At 43.2% G+C, this 20,040-nt stretch overlaps 1 protein-coding gene across 2 annotated transcripts in view; it reads left to right on the forward strand.

The window, feature by feature from the left end:
* IRAK2 (interleukin 1 receptor associated kinase 2) overlaps positions 1 to 20,040 on the forward strand; it is a 61,985-nt gene that overhangs the window by 34,622 nt on the left and 7,323 nt on the right. Inside the window, exons 5-10 of one of the 2 annotated variants that reach the window (XM_047850736.1) lie at positions 1,801 to 1,995; positions 2,079 to 2,143; positions 4,615 to 4,729; positions 7,509 to 7,618; positions 9,641 to 9,836; positions 13,700 to 13,762. In XM_047850736.1, coding sequence (XP_047706692.1) covers positions 1,801 to 1,995; positions 2,079 to 2,143; positions 4,615 to 4,729; positions 7,509 to 7,618; positions 9,641 to 9,836; positions 13,700 to 13,762 — 744 coding nt within the window. The remainder of the gene's footprint in view (positions 1 to 1,800; positions 1,996 to 2,078; positions 2,144 to 4,614; positions 4,730 to 7,508; positions 7,619 to 9,640; positions 9,837 to 13,699; positions 13,763 to 20,040) is intronic. The other variant, XM_047850737.1, reaches the window with a different exon arrangement.

The raw sequence follows: 20,040 nt of genomic DNA on the forward strand, positions 1-20,040 counted from the left end.
TTTTTTTTTATTATTTTTTTAACATCTATTTATTTTTGAGACAGGGAGAGACAGAGCATGAACAGGGGAGGGGCAGAGAGAGAGGGAGACACAGAATCTGAAACAGGCTTCAGGCTCTGAGCTGTCAGCCCAGAGGCCGACGCGGGGCTTGAACTCATGGACCTCGAGATCATGACCTGAGCCGAAGCCGGATGCCTAACCGACTGAGCCACCCAGGCGCCCCAGTGAATACATGTTTTTAATGAGCTTTTCCATTATTTGTGTTTAAACGAGGGCTGATACATGGCATCTTTTTCCCCTCACAATATGTAAGTAATGTTACATTTATACTAAGTCATTTGCTTACAAACCACCTCTCTTCTAACCTTTTTTTCAGCCCAGTATATGTCTGAGTTACCCTAAATATTCAGTGTCTTGGGTCCAGGGCCACGTATGACTTTTGTGGGTGTCTAGACACTTTTGCCCTCCTAGGCCTTTTCTTTCCTTTGTTAAAAAAAATAAAATAAAAAGATTTTTTTTAATGTTTATTTTTGAGAGAGACAGACAGACAGAGGGTGAGTGGGGGAGGGGCAGAGAGCGTGGGAGACACAGAATCTGAAGCGGGCTCCAGGCTCTGAGCTGTCGGCACAGAGCCGGTCGTGGGGCTTGAGCTCACAAACCGCGAGATCATGACCTGAGCAGAAGTTAGACGCTAACCGACTGAGCTACCCAGGCGCCCCTAAAGATTATATTTTAAAATTGCATCGGCACAAAGATGAACACAATCCAAACTGGATTAAAAATTAAAAACATTTTCTTTTCTTTTTTTTTTTTTTTTCAACATTTATTTATTTTTGGGACAGAGAGAGACAGAGCATGAATGGGGGAGGGGCAGAGAGAGAGGGAGACAGAATCGGAAGCAGGCTCTAGGCTCTGAGCCGTCAGCCCAGAGCCCGACGCGGGGCTCGAACTCACGGACCGCGAGATCGTGACCTGGCTGAAGTCGGACGCTTAACCGACTGCGCCACCCAGGCGCCCCTAAAAACATTTTCTTTGACTCTAAAAGTTCATTTTTGTTCTTCTGACTTTAAAATAAATCAAAACATTTTGGTGGGCCTCTACAGCTGTCCTGGGCAGGGTGCCTGGCGGAGAAGCCAGTGCTTTGTGGGTCTGGTTAATGAAGCTCTTCCATAAAGAAGATGGGCACTGAAGCATGTGTTTTTAAATAATAATTTTCAAAGATAGTGTAATAATTGGGAGAATGATCATGGTATAATGTTAAATGAAAACACCAGAAATCAAAACTAGGAGTATGGCATGATCCCAATTTAAAAAATAAATCTGTACATCTATTTTATAAGAACTATCTTCAACATTAAGAGCAGTTCAGTGGATAATGGGATCATGGATGATTTTTTTCCCTTCCAATTTTCTAAAACTGTAAGAGCAGATACAGCTTTAAAAAAAAGTTAACTTTCTGTGCATCTATTTTTTAAATGTTTTATTTGTTTTTGAGAGAGAGAGACACACACACACCTATAAATAACTACTACTGTGTTCGCATTTTGATATATTTTCTTTAATCTTTTCTGTATTCATATGTGTGTGAATAAACACATTTAATAAATATAAATTTATTTATATTGAGCACGAGCTCAGCCATTGATCAGCTGTGTGACCTCATCTCAGCTCTCTGACCTCCTTGGCTCTCACCTTTGTAAACTGGGGAAAAAATAAAAACCCCCAATCATGTGCCAGGGACAATAATATTTTCCACATTAATTCCATATTAAATTCCATCTCTCCTCTCTGCATTCCTAGGACTTTAGCGTCTCCATTCCTAAGCAGGAAACACTTTTGAGTCTGGCTGAAGACAGTCTTTTCTGGAGTGAGGCAGACGTGGTCCAGGCAACTGATAACTTCAACCAAAGCCACAAAATCAGTGAGGGGACCTTTGCCGACATCTACAAAGGGCAAAGGCATGGCACGCCATTCGTCTTCAAGAAGCTCAGAGAGGCGAGCGCTTCTTTGTTTCTAGTAAGGGGTGGAGCCTGTATGGGTGAGGCTGAATTTTCATGTTTCATTGTCTTTTCCCACAGGTGGCCTACTCAGGTCCGGGATCTATCGAAAAATTCTTCCAGGCAGAGGTACAAGTTTGTCATAGGTAAGCCCCCACTTTGGAAATACCTTGTTTAATAATGATGACAGCTAACCCTTATATAGTGCTTTCTGTGTGCCAGGCATGTCTTAAGTATTACACATCTAAAAATTCACTTAATCCTCACGAGAACCTTGTAATGGAGCTGCTGTTATCAGCATTATTTTACACAGGGGCAAATTGAGGCCCAGGGAGATTAAGTGTCTTATTCAAGATTCCACAGCTAGTAAATGGCTGCATAGTCCGTGCTTTTTCTATGTAGCAACTATATGCATAGATTAGACTTATCACACAACCTTGGTTCACTTGGTCCAGCTCGTTCCTTCCATTTTTTGAGATGGGCAGAAACTGACGGTTTCTAATTCCAATGGCAAATCCATCTTAAAACTGTATCGCTCCAGAGCAAGAATTGGCAAACGATGACTGATGGGCTAGATCTGGCCGTGCCTGTGTTTGTCTGGTCTGATTGCTAAGAATGGGTTCTCCATTTTCGAAGGGTTGAAAAAAAGAAAAAGAAGAATATGTCATGGCACATGAAAAGTACATGAAATTGAGATTTTGGTGTCCATAATAAAGTTGTACTGGGACACAGCCACACTTACCTATTTCTGTATTCTCTGTGGCTGTTTTTGTATGATAGAGTACAGCTGAGTAATTGCGACAGAGACCATATGGCCTATAAAGTCTAAAATATTTACTATCTAGCCTTTTACAGAGATATTTTGCTGACCTCTAGACTTGAACAATAAAGGCCTTCAAAAGTCATCCTGAAACCTGCTCCTTTTACAGATGGGAAACTGAGGCTGAGAAGTGAAGTGAGCCTGCCTGTCACAGAGCTGGGTGGGGATTGGGAAAGAAAAGGGGAAGGACCTAGGAAGACTCATTCTGGCTCTGCCGTCACTGATGAATTTAACAAATGCGTATTGGGCACCTGTCATGCTCTGGACACCAGCTGTCATTCAACCTTGGCAAGTCACTGTCGGGGTTTCCTCTGCCAATGTGTAGCCTTGGGCGAGTAATGCATGATTACTGGAGAGTATTTTAAGAAATAAGGAAAATCAGGGGCGCCTGGCTGGCTTAGTTGGTAGAGCACACGACTCTTAATCTCAGGGTCGTGAGTTCAAGCCCCACGTTGGGTGCAGAGCCTACTTAAAGGAAAGAAAAAAAGAAAATCAGAAATAAGGAAACAGAAATCACCTGTTTTCCATAGCACCTGTAAATAACTACTACTGTGTTCGCATTTTGATATATTTTCTTTAATCTTTTCTGTACTCATATATGTGTGTGAATAAACACATTTAATAAATATAAAATATTTAATAAATAAATAAAAACATTTAATAAAAGATGAAAGTATAATTCCCCTTCCCATTTTGGCAAAGTGCCTTTCTTGAGTTGGCAGATACTCCTTCACTGAGTGGGCAAATGTTGAGTTGTCAAGGCCCTTTTTTGGCTCTAGAGAGTACAGTTGTGGAGAATACACAGCCCCTGCCTTGGGGAAGTTTAGGGTCTGGAAGGGACTGAGTGTAAATGACTCTCATTAGTGTGAAACGTGCAGTAGCATGGCCTGGGGAAGTGGGGGAGGGCAGAGGGATTGGATAGGAGGCCATTACAATAGTCCTGTGGAGTATCCATCAGGGCCTAACTCAAGGCAGAGGAGGGAGGAATGAAGGGGACAGTTGGAAAGCTATTTATGATGGTGAATGCTGACTAATTAGATAGGGAGGTAGGAGGGTTTCCACGAAACTGGATGGATAGTGGTGCCCTTTGCTGAGATAATAACTGTGGGCATGGAAGCAGGTTTGGGACTTGTTGAGTCTAGACTGCTAATCTACAGCATCGGAATGCAATTAGACATTCAGGTCTGGACCTTAGGGACGGGCTGAAATGAGAGACGTTGGGACATTCCTGATACAGGTGGGAGATCCCTGGAGACACAGCTTATCAAACAAGATGATGAGCTGGGGATACTTACACTTCAGAGGAAGGCAAAGGAGAAGGGTCTTAGGGAAAAAGGCCATGAAAGAACAGTCAGAGAGGTAGGAAGAGGGTCAGGAGGGAATAGTGACTCAGAACCCAGCAGAAGAGGATTTCAGGAAGAATCCAGTCCTGGGAGTCAAACAGACCTGCGGTCTGATCCTGGCTTCACTGCTTGCTGGTTGTGACTATGAGCCAGTTCCTTAACCTCTCAGCCTCTGTTTCCAGAAGATGGGGTGGTTAAGATGTTATGTGCTACCAAGCAGTGAGGCAGGATAAGCTTGAGCTCCTTGACTTCAAGCTTGTTGAAGGCAGGCAGTTTTCATCTCTCTACCCTGATGCTCAACCCTCAGGGGTCACAGCATTTGGTACCTGGAAAGCCACTGGTAGCCTCTGAGGGGTAGAGGGGGCAGAAGAGGGGTGGGAGGTGAGGAAGTGGAGCAGTCTTTGGTTATTCTTTCTGTCTGACTCCTCATCTCTGCACTAATTCCTGATTTCAGATGCTGCCACCCCAACGTCTTACCTTTGCTGGGCTTCTGCACCGGAAATCAGTTTTACAGCTTGATCTACCCATATATGGCAAATGGTTCTTTACAGGACAGACTCCAGGGTCAGGTAAGGGGCTGGATCATGGTCAGAGAACAGGACCAGGTAGCATCTAGGTAGGGACTCAAGGTTTAAGGACTTCCAGATGCGAGAGGGGCCATCCAGAGAGAATTTAGGTTGGGGTAGATAAGATCTGGCTAAACATCTTCAGATAAAAGCCTATACAAATTATTTGACAAGAGGCATTTCATTTAAGTCAAGAGCAAGACAAAGGTATCCCATAGCACTCATTTTATTTAACATTGTTCTGGGGGTGCTAGTCAATGCAATAGGACAAGAAAAATAATTAAGAGATACAGAGTATGGGAGAAGAGGAAGCAGATTTTTATTTGCTGAGAATGCTATTCTGTTTTTTTTGAAAGCTTCCAAGATTATTAAAAAAATTTTAGAAAACTATATAAGATTAAATAAGAAAATATTAATTTATATGAGAAAATAAAAATTTAGCCACTTTGCTTATTAATAAAAATGCAAAAATCAACAGTATTAGCCAACAGCACACCTATGCAACTTACAGTAGCATCTCAGGTATAGCACTGTGTTCTTTTTTTTTTATTTTTTTTATTTTTTAACATTTACATCCAAGTTAGTTAGCATATAGTGAAACAATGATTTCAGGAGTTGATTCCTTAATGTCCCTTATCCATTTAGCCCATCCCCCTTCCCACAACCCCTCCAGCAACCCTCAGTTTGTTCTTCATATTTTTTAGTCTGTTTTGTCCCCCTCCCTGTTTTTATATTATTTTTGTTTCCCTTCCCTTATGTTCATCTGTTTTGTCTCTTAAAGTCCTCATATGAGTGAAGTCATATGATTTCTGTCTTTCTCTGACTGACTCATTTCACTTAGCATAATACCCTCCAGTTCCATCCACATAGTTGCAAATGGCAAGATTTCAGAGAATACCATTCTATTATATATTTGCTTCCATATTTATGGATTATCTCTGGAAAGATACAAAAAAACTGGTGTCTTGGCTACCTCTGAGGAAGTGAGCTAGGTAGCTGGGGCATGGGACAGGGGGAGAAACTTTTACTACATACCCTTTGTGCCTTTCACATATTATGTGAGCATCATACCTACTAAAATTACAGTTTTAACAACAAACAAACCTCCTTCCCGTCAAATCTTCAAATAGGGGGAAATTTTATTCCACAGGAGATTACTGCTTTCCTTAACAGAGACCAGACAAAGCAATTATTTGTGATATAATAATGATCATTAGCTTTATTGTGCTCTTGCTGTGTTCAAGACACCATGATAAAGGCTTCTCCTTCAGGCCTTGCCACAACCCAAGAGGTATCTCCCATTTTCTAAATTTTTTTTTTTCAACATTTATTTATTTTTGGGACAGAGAGAGACAGAGCATGAACGGGGGAGGGGCAGAGAGAGAGGGAGTCACAGAATCGGAAACAGGCTCCAGGCTCTGAGCCATCAGCCCAGAGCCCGACGCGGGGCTCGAACTCACGGACCGCGAGATCGTGACCTGGCTGAAGTCGGACGCTTAACCGACTGCGCCACCCAGGCGCCCCTCCCATTTTCTAAAAGAGGAGTCTTTGGGGCTCCTGGGTGGCTCAGTCAGCTGAGTGTCTGACTTCAGCTCAGTTTGTGATCTCATGGTTTGTGAGTTCAAGCCCTGCATTGGGCTTGTTGCTACAGCACAGAGCTTGCTTTGGATCTTCTGTCCTCTCTCTCTCAGCAACCCCCTTCTCTCTCTCTCTCTCTCTCTCTCTCTCTGTCAAAAACAAATAAACCTTGAAGAAATTGAAAAGAGGAGTCTCTGGCATAGAGAGGCAAAGTGTCTTGCCCAGAGGAACAAAGCTGACAAGTGTCAGAGCTGGAATTTAAACAGGGTTCATGTGGCTCTAAACTTCAGAGGTTTTGAGGAGAAACCTGTTAGCAAGGCCAGTTCTTACAGGATGTGGGACCCAAGACGAGACTTGAAAAATAAGTAGTGACTTAGCCTGAACTTCCAGTCTTAGAACAACTGTGGCAGTGCCTGGGGATGGTGGGGGCTTTAGCTCACCCCACAATCCCCATCAGCCCTTGTGAGGTCTCCCCAAATACACATAAAGTTGGTGTATGGCCCATATGCTTGGTGAGCTAACACAAGTTCCCTAGCTCCTCTCCCAGCCATCCCCTCCTAGAGGAAAATTCCAGAGTTTACCACTCTATAGTCATGATAAAAATAGCTGTAGTTTATTGAGCACCCACTGTGTGGCAGACACTATGCTAGGGGCATACCATATATTCCTACACCATATCCTCCTTTGAATCCTTAGAGCAATCCCAAAGCATAGGGGTTTAACATTTAATAACATTTCCATTTTATAACTGAAGAAACCGAGGCTCAGAGATGTTGAGTGTCTTTTCCAAAGTCACACAGCTAATGCGTGTCTGAGCTGGGATTTACATCTGGATCTTCTCATGTTAAAGCTGGTACCCTGCCAGTATTCCATGCTGGCCAAACCCTGTTGCAGAGGAAGTGAAGGTCTGGAGGAGAGACAGGAGCTCATTGGGACTTTAAAAAGTAACAGGCATAGGGGCGCCTGGGTGGCTCAGTCAGTTAAGCATCTGACTTTGGCTCAGGTCACGGTCTCACAGTTTGCGAGTTCGAGCCCCGTGTCGGGCTCTGTGCTGACAGCTCAGAGCCTGGAGCCTGCTTCGGATTCTGTGTCTTTCTCTCTCTCTATCCCTCCCTGACTAGTGCTCTGTCTTTCAAAAATAAATAAATGTATATAAAAAATAAAAAGACACAGGTGTGACTCTCCTCTTTTTTCCTTTACTTAGGGTGGCTCGGACCCCCTCCTCTGGCCCCAGCGTGCCAGCATCTGCTCTGGGCTGCTTCATGCTGTGGAGCACCTACACAGCCTGGAGATCATCCACGGTAATATCAAGAGGTGAGAGAGGTGGGCCGCACCCTGCTGACCACCTGTACTGCGGGGACAAGACAGCACACGTTCTTGTGTCCCTTCCTCTCCCCCCCACCTCTTTTCTCCGTGGCTCTCTCTCCCCATCTCACCTCCCTTGGGTCTCTTCTGTCTTTCTTTGTTACTGTCTCAAAAATCAGCATCTGCTGTCCTCACGAACTACCCGTCTGTCACCCCGTCTTTTTGAGCTGGTGTTTTCCCAGTGAGCACCTCACATGCCGATGTATTTTACTTCCAACCCAGTAGCTGGTCTGAACCTGATCCTTGAGCTTTGGGTAGAGCCCCCTGGGATTTTGAGCTTTTCACTCAGGGTCTTCTTGGAGAACTGTCCCCTGCTTGTGTATCTGTTGGCAAGAGCAACTCGTGTCAGGGAATCTTCCTGAAGGGTAGGTGTGCAACCCAGTATCTCATGCTCCCAAGAACACGAGAGACCAGTCTGGGGACTGGAAGCATGGGAGAGATTCCAGAAGACACCGGAAAATCTGGCAAAACTGACCTCAAAACCATAGAACTCATGCTTCCTCAAAGTTCTGTGTTTGACAAGTGGGATCCCTGTCCTCTTTTTTTGTCCCTGATTTTTGTTTGATTGCATAAACAATTGTAATAGCGAGAAAGGAAATGAAAGGGTGAGAGGTCATTCTGGCTCTGGCACCCTGACTCACACCTGGCCTCCATTTCTTCAGCCCTTGCCCTCACAGAAGTCTTAGCCTTAAGGGAGTACTGTTACTTGGTTACCAGTTCACATTTTCTTTTTTCCTCCTTTATTTAAACAAGGCAGATATTTCCCTTTATTGCTTGTCATCCTTTTTTTTTTTTTAATTTTTAATGTTTATTTTTGAGAGACAGAGAGACAGAGTGTGAGTGGAGGAGGGGCAGAGAGAGAGGGAGACACAGAATCCGAAGCAGGCTCCAGGCTCTGAGCTGTCAGCACAGAACCCAACGTGGGACTTGAACCCATAGACTGTGAGATCATGACCTGAACCGAAATGGAATTGGACACTTAACCAACTGAGCCACCCAGGCGCCCCTGCATTTCACCATTTTTAGTGACTTTTTAGTTTTCTGTTGAAGGATTTACCCATAATTTACTTAACCACTTCTAATAGTGGATATTAGAATTGATGTCTCTTTTGTAAACAACTATTTAGGGTTAATTTGATAATTTTCACACATGTAACTTAGTTGTTTTCCTGTTTGTTGTTTGTTTTTTCCTTTGAAGTACTTTCTGAGAATGTTTACTTCCACAGATTAGATGACTAGGCTCAAGAATGTTTCTTATTGCTTCCCCTATTCCCCATGATCTGGGCAGGACTAGTCACAAAGGACGGTGGCCTTCAGACTTGAGTCAGTTGGGCCAGAACTTGGGGTCGGAACAATTTTGGAAGGGACCAAGCCCTCATAGGCTATCGGCTTGGCAAACTGAGGTTGATGAGGGTTTGACATCTGTGGGGGTCAGGAAGGCCACACCTCTTTGGCTACACCAATGGCATGCCTGGGGCAGCACAACTAATCTTAGCTCTGTCTTCATTTCCTGGTGGGAGTGCGTTCCCACTCCCTGCCCTTATCAGGACTGGCTCAGAAAATCCAGATTGAGGGTCTTTTTCTTTTTTTTTTTTTTTTTTTTAGTTTATTTATTTATTTATTTATTTATTTAGTGTGTGTGTGTGTGTGTGTGTGTGTGTGTGTGTGAAAGAGAGAGAGAGAGAGAGAGAGAGAGAGAGGGAATCGAAAGCAGGCTCCGCACTGTCAGCGCAGAGCCCAACACGGGGCTCAAACTCACGAACCATGAGATCATGACCTGAGCTGAAATCAAGAGTTGGATGCTTAACCAACTGAGCCACCCAGGCACGCCCAGATTGAGGGTCTTAAGTGACCCTTAACTTGTAGGGGCCAATGCTGCTTACTGCAAAGTTGTTTTCCAAAAGGGTCTCCTTGGCAACCTCTTCTTTCCAGCTCAAACTGAGAAAGTTCTGTCTGCTTTCTTTTCCACAGCTCCAATGTTTTGCTAGACCAAAACTTCACCTCCAAGCTGGCTCACCCAATGGCTCACCTGTGTCCTGACAACAAAAGGTCAAGATATACCATGATGAAGACTCACCTTTTCCAGGCCTCTGCTGCATATCTGCCAGAGGATTTCATCAGGGTGGGACAGCTCACAAAGCGAGTGGACATCTTCAGCTGTGGAATAGTAAGAGCTTCCTTCTGTGCTTGGACTTTGGCCTGTACCTATTTGTTCTCCCCACAGCTCCTTTGTAAGCATAAGATATAATAGTAGCCCATAGATATATTCCATCAAAGTACAGTAGGGGTTGGCAAACTATGGCCCCCAGGCCAAAACTGGCCCAGGGCATATTTTGTACCACCTATAACTAAGAAAAGCTTTTACCTTTATAAAAGATTTAATAACAATAATAATAAGTGAGAGAGACTTAGTTTGTGGCCCACAAAGCCTAACGTATTTACTGTCTAGCCTGTTACAGAAAGTTTGCCGACCCTCAAAGTACAGCTACTCATGAGTGTCCAGCTTCTAGTGCCCTGATTCCCAGCCAGTCAGCCATCTAACGGTCCAACCAGTTGTCTGTTCATCTTTCTCCATCCATCTGTCCAACTATCTGTTCACTTAGTCATCCAGTATCCATCCGTTCAACAGCCACCCACCGATTTAGTATCCACCTCTGCTTCTACCCTCCCTCCTCACCACTGCCACCGTCCTGTCCTATCATCACTGTGTGCTGGGCACTCTGAATATAAATGTAACTAAAACATAGTCCTTCCCCCAGGAGCTCATGGTCTGACTATAACAGCCTCCAAAGTATTTCTGTGGAACATCCTTGCATCTCTGTAGGTTGGATGTGTTTTAAGGCTTTTATGGCCAAATAGATATGAGAAATGCTGGGTTAAGTAAAGTCCAGCACATTTCTTTATCACAAAATTAATCAGAGACTTCAATATGGTTATGAGCCTTTATTTTTTTATTTTTATTTTTTTTTAATATATGAAATTTATTGTCAAATTGGTTTCCATACAACACCCAGTGCTCATCCCAAAAGGTGCCTTCCTCAATACCCATCACCCACCCTCCCCTCCCTCCCAACCCCCATCAACCCTCAGTTTGTTCTCAGTTTTTAACAGTCTCTTATGTTTTGGCTCTCTCCCACTCTAACCTCTTTTTTTTTTTTCCTTCCCTTCCCCCATGGGTTTCTGTTAAGTTTCTTAGGATCCACATAAGAGTGAAACCATATGGTATCTGTCTTTCTCTGTATGGCTTATTTCACTTAGCCTCACACTCTCCAGTTCCATCCACGTTGCTACAAAAGGCCATATTTCATTCTTTCTCATTGCCACGTAGTATTCCATTGTGTATATAAACCACAATTTCTTTATCCATTCATCAGTTATGAGCCTTTAATTTAATTGGGAATTCACCACAGCTGGGCAAGTGGTATACAGCATTTCCCAAATTTATTTGACCGTGGAACCTTGTTTCCTCGGTATCTTTCAGCACCAGTGTCCCATGGAGCCCCATCTGGGAAATGCTGGCTGAGAAAAAAAAAAGTGACAGTCTCTGATTGACCTTTGCCAAGAGCAAACACTTGCCTCTCAGACCTTGCCCTCTCTCTTCCTCTCTAGCCTCGAACTTTGAGCTTCCTCTCTCTGACCCCAGTCTCTTATCTGTCCACCTCTTGCACTAGTGCCTTCCCCAAGCCACCTTCTGCTCTTAGCCTGACCTCCAAATGTCAGATTCTGCTTCCTTCTGTCTCCTATTGGCTCTTCTGGTTTCCTTGACCCCATCAGGGGTCAGTGGCTCAGTGATGCTTAGTGGGGCTAGGCCAGGCTCCTGCTCATCTTAAGAACCAGCAGGACTAAACCCTGAGGCTACCGGGCAATACAGTGCAGAGCTTAAGGGCAGAGGTTTGAGTCCCAGCTTAGTTATTTTCAGCTTTGTGACCTCGGCTAGGTCACTTGTAACTCTGGGCCTGTTTTGTCCTCTGTAAAATGGAATAATGATAGGTATGGAGACTAATAATATATAGAAACTAGTTAGCGCGATACCCTGCACATGTCAAGATTATTATTATTGTAGTGGTAGTTATTATTCCTACCCTTATACGCTCACTCTTGATTTCTGTTTATCCTTGAAATAAAAAAAATTTTTTTAATGTTTATTTACTTTTGAGAGAGAGCATGTGCTCGAGCTGGAGAGGGGCAGAGAGAGGGAGACGCAGAATCTGAAGCAGGCTCCAGGCTCTGAGCTGTCAGCACAGAGCCCTATGTGGGGCCCTAACCCATGAACAGAGAGATCATGACCTGAGCCAAAGTCGGATTCTTAACTGACCAGCCACCCAGGCACCCCTACCCTTGAATTTTTAACTCAGCTCTTGATGTAACAATTTTTTTTTCATTCATTCATGCATTCATTCATTCAGTGCCCACTGGCTCCCTTCACTCTTTTTCTGTGCCTTGCCACTGACACTATGATTTTGAACTCTGGTTCCTCCTGTTAGGAACACTGCATTTCTCAGTGTTTTTGTTTGTCTGTCTGTTTGTTTGGTGAACACTGAATGATCTCCATAAAAGGTTCAGCACAGAGCCTGTCTGTACTAGGGGCAGAGGGAATGTCTATTTATTCATTTCCCCTTGTCCTTCCCTCTCTTCCTGGCAGGAGCTGGTTGGGAATCCCATTTCAATTTGCTCCCATCCACTTGCTACGGGGTGCCCTCTGCTGCCCCCTCCTGGCCCCTGCCAGTCTGTAATTAATCCTGCAGGTCTGTCCTCTGGGGATAGGATGCCAGCTCAGATTTTAGGCACTTGCCTGAAGATCACCTAAGTGATTAAGGAAGAGAGTCAGGGGCACCTGGGTGGCTCAGTTGGTTAAGTGTACAACTTTGGCTCAGATCGTGATCTCTTGGCTTGTAAGTTTGAGCCCTGCATTGGGCTCTGTGCTGACAGCACAGAGCCTGCTTGGGATTCTCTCTCTCTCTCCCTTTCTCTCTGCTCCTCCCCAGCTTGTGCATGCACACTCTCTCTTTCTCAAAATAAATAAACTTAAAAAAAAAAGGAAGAGAGTCAGAATTTAAATCCAGGCAGTCCTGTCTGATCATACACCCCTTAACCACTATGCTCTTATGTCTGCTGAGAATTTCTCTTCAAAGCAGGTGTTCCCTATAATAAGACACATATCATGGTTTGTCAAAGCTGTGGTGTCTTATACTGGTGCAGGGGTGTGCTCCTTCTGTGCGTGGGTGAATTAATGAACAAATAATGTTAATAAAGGCCAAGGAAGAAACATGCTACAGATACTGCTGAGACGTGCTGTGTAGAATAGACATATATACCCAGACTCCTCCTTTTCCTGAGACTGATGTAGCAATGCCTACTTACCACTTCGGATGGGTTTTTTAGTGAAATGATCTTTAAAATATAGTGTGTGGGCCCCTGGGTGGTTCAGTAGGTTAAGCATCAGACTTTTGATTTCGGCTTAGGTCATGATCTCACAGTTCATGAGATCGAGCCCTGTGTCAGGCTCAGCGCTGACACCATGGAGCCTGCTTAAGAGTCTCTCTCTGCCCTTCCCCCACTCATGCTTGCTCTCTTTTTCTCTCTCAAAATAAATAAATAAACTTAAAAAATAGACTTAAAAATAGTATGTGTACATATATGTATATAGATAGATATGTGAGTATAAGTATGTGTATACACATATTTATATATATATAGTGTGCATATATAAATATACATATTATATATTTATGTGGATATACATATGCATACAAAACTCATGGTAATACACACATATTTGCTTTCCATCATTCCTGACTTGCTATTTATTCAAACCTTCTACTAGCAGCTGGGTGTTGTGTTTAGTTGGAGGAGGTGTTTAGTGATACTCTGATGTTCCAGATTTGGGGCAAGTGTCTGTCCTGGCAAATGGCAGAGCCAGGCCTGGAGCTCAGCTTTTGTTTCTGAGAAGAATCGTCTCTCTTGGTGAGAATCTGCTGTCTGAACTTCTACATGAGTGTCTGAACCATGCTAACTGCATGTTCTCTCCAGGTGTTAGCTGAGGTCCTCACCGGCATCCCTGCAATGGATAATGACCGAAGCCCAGTTTACCTGGTAAGGGAACCAGTCACTTCTGGCTCACAGCTAGCAGGGGAGGGATCCGGAGGGCAGAGACCTCTACTGTACCCATTTTACAGCTGGTTATGAGGCCTCAGTCTAGGGTTTGATCTGCAAAGTAACCTTAACTTCTCTCCTACTTACCAGCCAGCCAAGAATTTATTTTTTGTGATAAGAGAACTCAGAATGTTTAGGGGAAACCCATTTCTTCTCTCCACACATCCAGCAATCAAATAGAATTTGTTTTCAAGTTGGTAAAAGTGAATTTCAGCCCTCTTAAATGGGTTTATATAATAAAAACAATAATTTCCATTTTGAGGGTTCAAAGAATTAGCATTCCTGTGTATATACATACAGTGTAATTTCAAAAATATAACAGCACAGCCAGACTCTGTTTGGCACCTTACATATATTATCTTTCTAAGTCATCTCAAAACCGCCACGAGATTGCTAGGGTCATTGCATTCACCCACACTTGAGAAAAGCAGGCTCTGAGGTTTGCCTGAGATCTCAGCTTTACTAAGTGTCAGAGCTGGACTTCCACGTCAGGTCTTTCTGGACCACAGATCCTGAGTTCTTAACCCCGACACTTGGCTGACTGTTTAATTTTCATGACAGTGCAACCATATGAATTCACGATTATTATCATCCCCATTTTTCTGATGAGAAAACTAAGGCCAAGGTGAAGAGATTTGTCTCATGCCCCCCAGTGAGATCTGTGGTAGAACTGGGATTTGAACCCATGTTTTCTGCAGAGTTCCAAATCCTTTTCATTAGTTTGAGAGGGGAGCACCTTTCCTGACTTGATGGTGAAGCCATGAGAGCAGTTGGTTTTTTGTGGCTGGGCCCCAAAAGCATCCCCTGGGCCCTGGGGTGGGGGGCTGAAGGCCTTCCTACACACAGGAAGCCATGACTTCTCCCTTTGCTGATCCCCCAAGCTCTGCCACTTTTGGGCCACCGAGCCCCAGATACTGCACAGAGGTAGGTTTCAGATTTGATGTGGGGCAATTTGAGGTGGTTTCTCCTATTCTGACAGTTTTCTTTTCTTTTCTTTTCTTTTCTTTTCTTTTCTTTTCCTTTCTTTTCTTTTCTTTTCTTTTCCTTTCTTTCTTTCTTTTCTTTTTTTCTTTCTGCATTTTATTTATCTTTTTACTTTTTAATTTACATCCAAGTTAGTTAGCATATGGGGCAATAATGATTTCAGGAGTAGATACCAGTGATTCATCCCCTATGTAAAACAACCATTGCTCACCCCAACAAGTGTCTTCCTTAATGCCCCTTACCCATTTAGCCCATCCCCCCTCCCACAGCCCCTCCAGCAGCCCTCAGTTTGTTCTGTGTATTTAAGAGTCTCTTATGTTTTGTCCCCCTCCTTGTTTTTATACTATTTTTGCTTCCCTTCCCTTATGTTCATCTGTTTTATATCTTAAATTCCTCATATGAGTGAAGTCATATGATATTTGTCTTTCTCTGACTAATTTTGCTTAGCATAATACCCCCCCCCCCCCAGTTCCATCCACGTAGTCGCAAACGGCAAGAGTTCATTCTTTTTGATAGCCGGGTAATACTCCATTGCATATATATGTACCACATCTTCTTTATCCATTCACCCATCAATGGACATTTGGACTATTTCCATACTTTGGCTATTCTGACAGTTTTCGTGAAGTGAATTCCCTAGCAGTCCTCTGGGTCTCCCTGGATGAATGTCACAGGAGAAGGAGCTTGTTGAGACATTTATGTAAAATTTTCTGGAAGGCATTTTTTGTTAATGGTTTCTAAAAATGTGGAGGAAGGGACGCCTGCTGGCTTGCTCAGTACAGCATGAGACTCTTGATATTGGGGTCATGAGTTCAAGCTCTATGTTGGGCATAGAGTTTACTTTATAAAAATGTGGAGGGTATAATTTTTTAAAAATCTTAATTAAAAAAAATTAAGATTGCACATGTATTTAAGATTTGGGTCAGAGATGAAAGCTGGTAACACCTAGTGTGGTCCACGGTAGGAGGAAGCTGGCCTTTCCTTCACCCTCGGGGGAGTGTTTCTGGCCACAGTGTTTTCGGAGGTCATTAGGTGGTTTCCATCAAAATTTAAAATGGGCGTGCCTTCTGATGCAGCAATTTCACTTGTACATAGGGACACACACATACAAGGGAGGAAAGACAGATGGACAAGAACGTTGATTGTAGCATTATTTATGTTAGTAAAGAGCTGCAAACAAGTGAAATATGTGTCAACTGGGAGGTGGTTAAAGAAATGACAGTATAATCACACACTGTGGAAATTCCATGAAGTTATTCATAAATAAGTTCATGAACATAAGTTTATAAATATTTATAAGTAATGAGGACAAAGTGTATAATGTGATAAATTTTGACATATGTATATATCTGCAAAATCATCACCAAGCCAAGCTCATGACTGTGCCTACTACCTCAGAAGTTACCTCTTCCCCTTTGTAATCCTCCCTGCCCATCCCTCCCAGCCCCTGCCATCCCCCACAGCCATTGATCTGCTTTTTGTCACTGTACAAGGCTCCATTTTCTGGACTTTCATACAAAATAAATCAGAGAGAGAGTACTCTTGTTGTCTGGATTTTTCCACTCAGCATGGCTATTCTGAGATACATCCATGTTCTTTGTGTCAGTGGTTCGTTTCTTTTTGCTGAGTAATGTTCCTTTGCAGACATGTGCCACTGTTTGTCCCATCACCTGTTGATGGACATGTGGGGTGTTTCCAGTTTTTGATCGTTACACATACAGCTGCTAGGTACTGTTGTGTGTGGGTCTCACTGTGGACATGTGCATTCATTTCTGTTGAGGTATAATTCACACTTGTGAGGCGTATAGAATGGTGTACGTCTTAGAAAATGTAGACATTTATGTAACCAACACCACCACAATCAAGATATGGAGTATTTCCATCATTCCAGAAAATTCCCCTGTGCAGTTTTACAGTCAATGCCTTCTCCCCACTTCCAGCCCCTGGCAACTAACTACTGATCTAATTTCTGACCGCATAGTTCTTTTTTGGAATATCAGATAAATGGAATCATAGAGTGTGTACCTGTTTGTTTCTGGCTTCTTCCACTTAGTGTGGTGCTTTTGAGATTCATCCACGCTATTTTGTATACTAGTCGTTCCTTCCTTTTCTTGCTGAGGAATATTCCAATGTATGGATATATGACCATTTGTTTAACACCAGTTGTTGGACATTTGGGCCACTTCTAGGTTTTGGCACTTCCAAATAAAGCTAACATAAACATCTTATAAAAAAAAATAATGAGAGGGGTGCCTGGTTGGCTCAGTCAGTTAAGCGTCCAACTTCGGCTCAGGTCATGATCTCTGTTTGTGAGTTTGAGCCCCGAGTCGGGCTCTGTGTTGACAACTCAGAACCTGGAGCCTGCTTTGGATTCTGTCTCCTTCTCTCTCTGCCCCTCCCCACTTGTGCTCTCTCTGTCTCTCAAAAATAAATACATGAAAAAAAACCTTTTTTTAAATAATGAGAAAGACACATATGTTCTGACAGGAAAATATCTCCAAGTGAAAAAAGCAAGTTCAGAATACCTTTATAGTTTAATCCCATCTTTGGCAATAAGTAGATGAATGAATAAAAAAACCTTGTAGCTTACATTTTCTTATTTGCAAACTGGGATAGATAATAGTACCTACTTAAGGGGCTTTAGTGAAGGTTGAGTAATATGTACCTAAAACAGTACCAAAAACAGTGACTTAGAGCGGCGCCTGGGTGGCTCAATCAGTTGAGTGTCCCACTCTTGATTTCAGCTCAGGTTGGGGGATCATGCCCTGGTGACAGGGTCTGTGCTGAGCGTAGAGCCTGATTAATATTTTCTCTCTCTCTGCCTCTCTCTCTCTTTATCCCCCCCAAAAAAAATTTAAAAGAAATTAAAAAGTTAAAAAAAATACCAGTGACTAAAATATAGTAAGCACTGGGGCGCCTGGGTGGCGCAGTCGGTTAAGCGTCCGACTTCAGCCAGGTCATGATCTCGCGGTCCGTGAGTTCGAGCCCCGCGTCAGGCTCTGGGCTGATGGCTCAGAGCCTGGAGCCTGTTTCCGATTCTGTGTCTCCCTCTCTCTCTGCCCCTCCCCCGTTCATGCTCTGTCTCTCTCTGTCCCAAAAATAAATAAATGTTGAAAAAAAAAATTAAAAAAATAAAATATAGTAAGCACTATATGAGTTAACTATTAACTATGATTACCGCTATTTTAATAACTCTTAAGTGGTTGCTTGCCACTATAATAATTATTACATATAACTAATATGTAACAAAAGTAATTATACCTATAGACTTTTGTAGCAGAAGGTCTAGGATAATATAATCCAAACCACTAGCAGGTGTTACCTTTGGCAAGTGAAATTGAAGGGATAATCTGCATATTTGGTTCCAAAAACCCAACCGTGCCTCTCTCCCCCACTTCTCTGGCCTCAGGCATGGCCACTTCTTGAAAGCCCCTTTTGTTATGGAGAATTTCGAAGCTGCACAAAAGTAAAGAGAAGAGTATAAGGAATCTCCATGGATCCATCCCATCAGTTATCATTATCACGCTTTTCTTATTTCTTTTGAACCCAAAAAATGTGTGTGTGTGTGTGTGTGCTTGTGTGTGTGTGTGTGTGTGTGTGTGTGTGTGTGTGTGTGTTAAAGCATAGCCTAAGGGCACCTGGGTGTCTCAGTTGGTTAAGTTGGTTGATTTCAGCTCAGCTCAAGATCTCACGGTTGGACATGGATGAGATCTAGCCCCAGAGTCAGGCTCCGCGCTGTGGGTGGAGCCTGCTTAAGATTCACTCTCCCTCTCCACCTGCTCCTCCCCCTCCTCTCTCAAAAAAGAAAGAAAGAAAGCATAGCCCACGTATTATATTATGCCACCCATAAAATACAGTTTTCTTAATTCCTTAATATCATTTAATGCCCATTCCATATTTAAATTTCTCAAGTTGTCTCCAAAATTGCTTTTTAAAGTTGGTTTGTTTGAAACTGATACACACAAGGTCCACATGTTGCCTTCAATTATGTTTCCTGAAACCCTTCTTTTTTTTCTTAAAGTTCTTTAATTTAGATAATCTCTACATCCCATGCAGGGCTCAAACTCATGACCCCCAAATCAAGAGTTCATGCTCTTCTGAGTCAGCCAGACGCCCCTTGAAACTCTTCTAGTCTCCAACTGCACCCTTCCCCACTTTTTCTTTCCACATATTGCATTTTTGCATAAAGTGAGTCATTTGTACCGTAGACTGTCTCATGTTCCGGATTTTTATGTCGTTGTGGTGTTCTTTTTTCTCTATTCCTCTTATCCTGAGACTTGGTTAGATTCACGCTCAGTGCTGCTTCCTAGATGGTGCTGGGTGCTTTCCACTGCATCACAACACGATGCGCATAGTGGATCCTTCTCCTTCTGGTGCTGAGGTTTATCAGTGGGTCCAGGTGGAGTTGCTGACTCCACTAAGTTCGCTAAGTTTCCCCATCACCTCCCCCCCCCCCCCCCCCCCCCCCCCCCGTGCTCTTAGCGTCTCTTGAGGACTCTTGCCAGATGAGATCCGTGATTACACGGGGGGAGGGGGGAGTCAAATGGTGAGCTTCTGCCTCTATCATTCTTTCAGGGCAGTCGTTTTGAACAGTTTCTGACACTGTTTCAGATGGTGGTAACCTCCATATCTGTAAATAACACCCTCCTGATGTTTATTGATGTATCAACTTTAAACACCATGACAACTTCTTAAAATATGTATATATAGTTTGGGGCGCCTGGTTGGCTCAGTCATTTGAGTGGACTTTGACTCAGGTCATGATCTCATGGTTTCTGAGTACGAGCCCCATGTCAGGCTCTGTGCTGTCAGCTCACAGCCTGCATCCTGCTTCAGATTCTGTGTCTCTCCCTCTCTCTGCCCCTCCCCTGCTCATGCTCTGTCTCTAAGAAAAAATAAACATGAAAAAAAAATTTAAAAATATATTTTAATATGTATTTATTATTGAGAGAGAGAGAGAGAGAGTGAGAGCACAAGTGGGGCAGGGGCAGAGAGAGGGAGACAGAGGATCTGAAGCGGGCTCTACGCTGACACCAGAGAGCTCAGTGTGGGGCTTGAATTCACAAACCATGACACCATGACCTGAGCTGAAGTCAGACACTTAACAGACTGAACCACCCAGGCATCCCTATATTTATATTTAAATATATATTCATATTTTATATTATTTACGACATGGAGCTCCATCACTTTTTGCATTTTATATAGCATAAAATATTGTACAATATTTATAG

Source organism: Prionailurus viverrinus, chromosome A2, assembly GCF_022837055.1.
Source record: "Prionailurus viverrinus isolate Anna chromosome A2, UM_Priviv_1.0, whole genome shotgun sequence".
Lineage (NCBI taxonomy): Eukaryota > Metazoa > Chordata > Mammalia > Carnivora > Felidae > Prionailurus > Prionailurus viverrinus.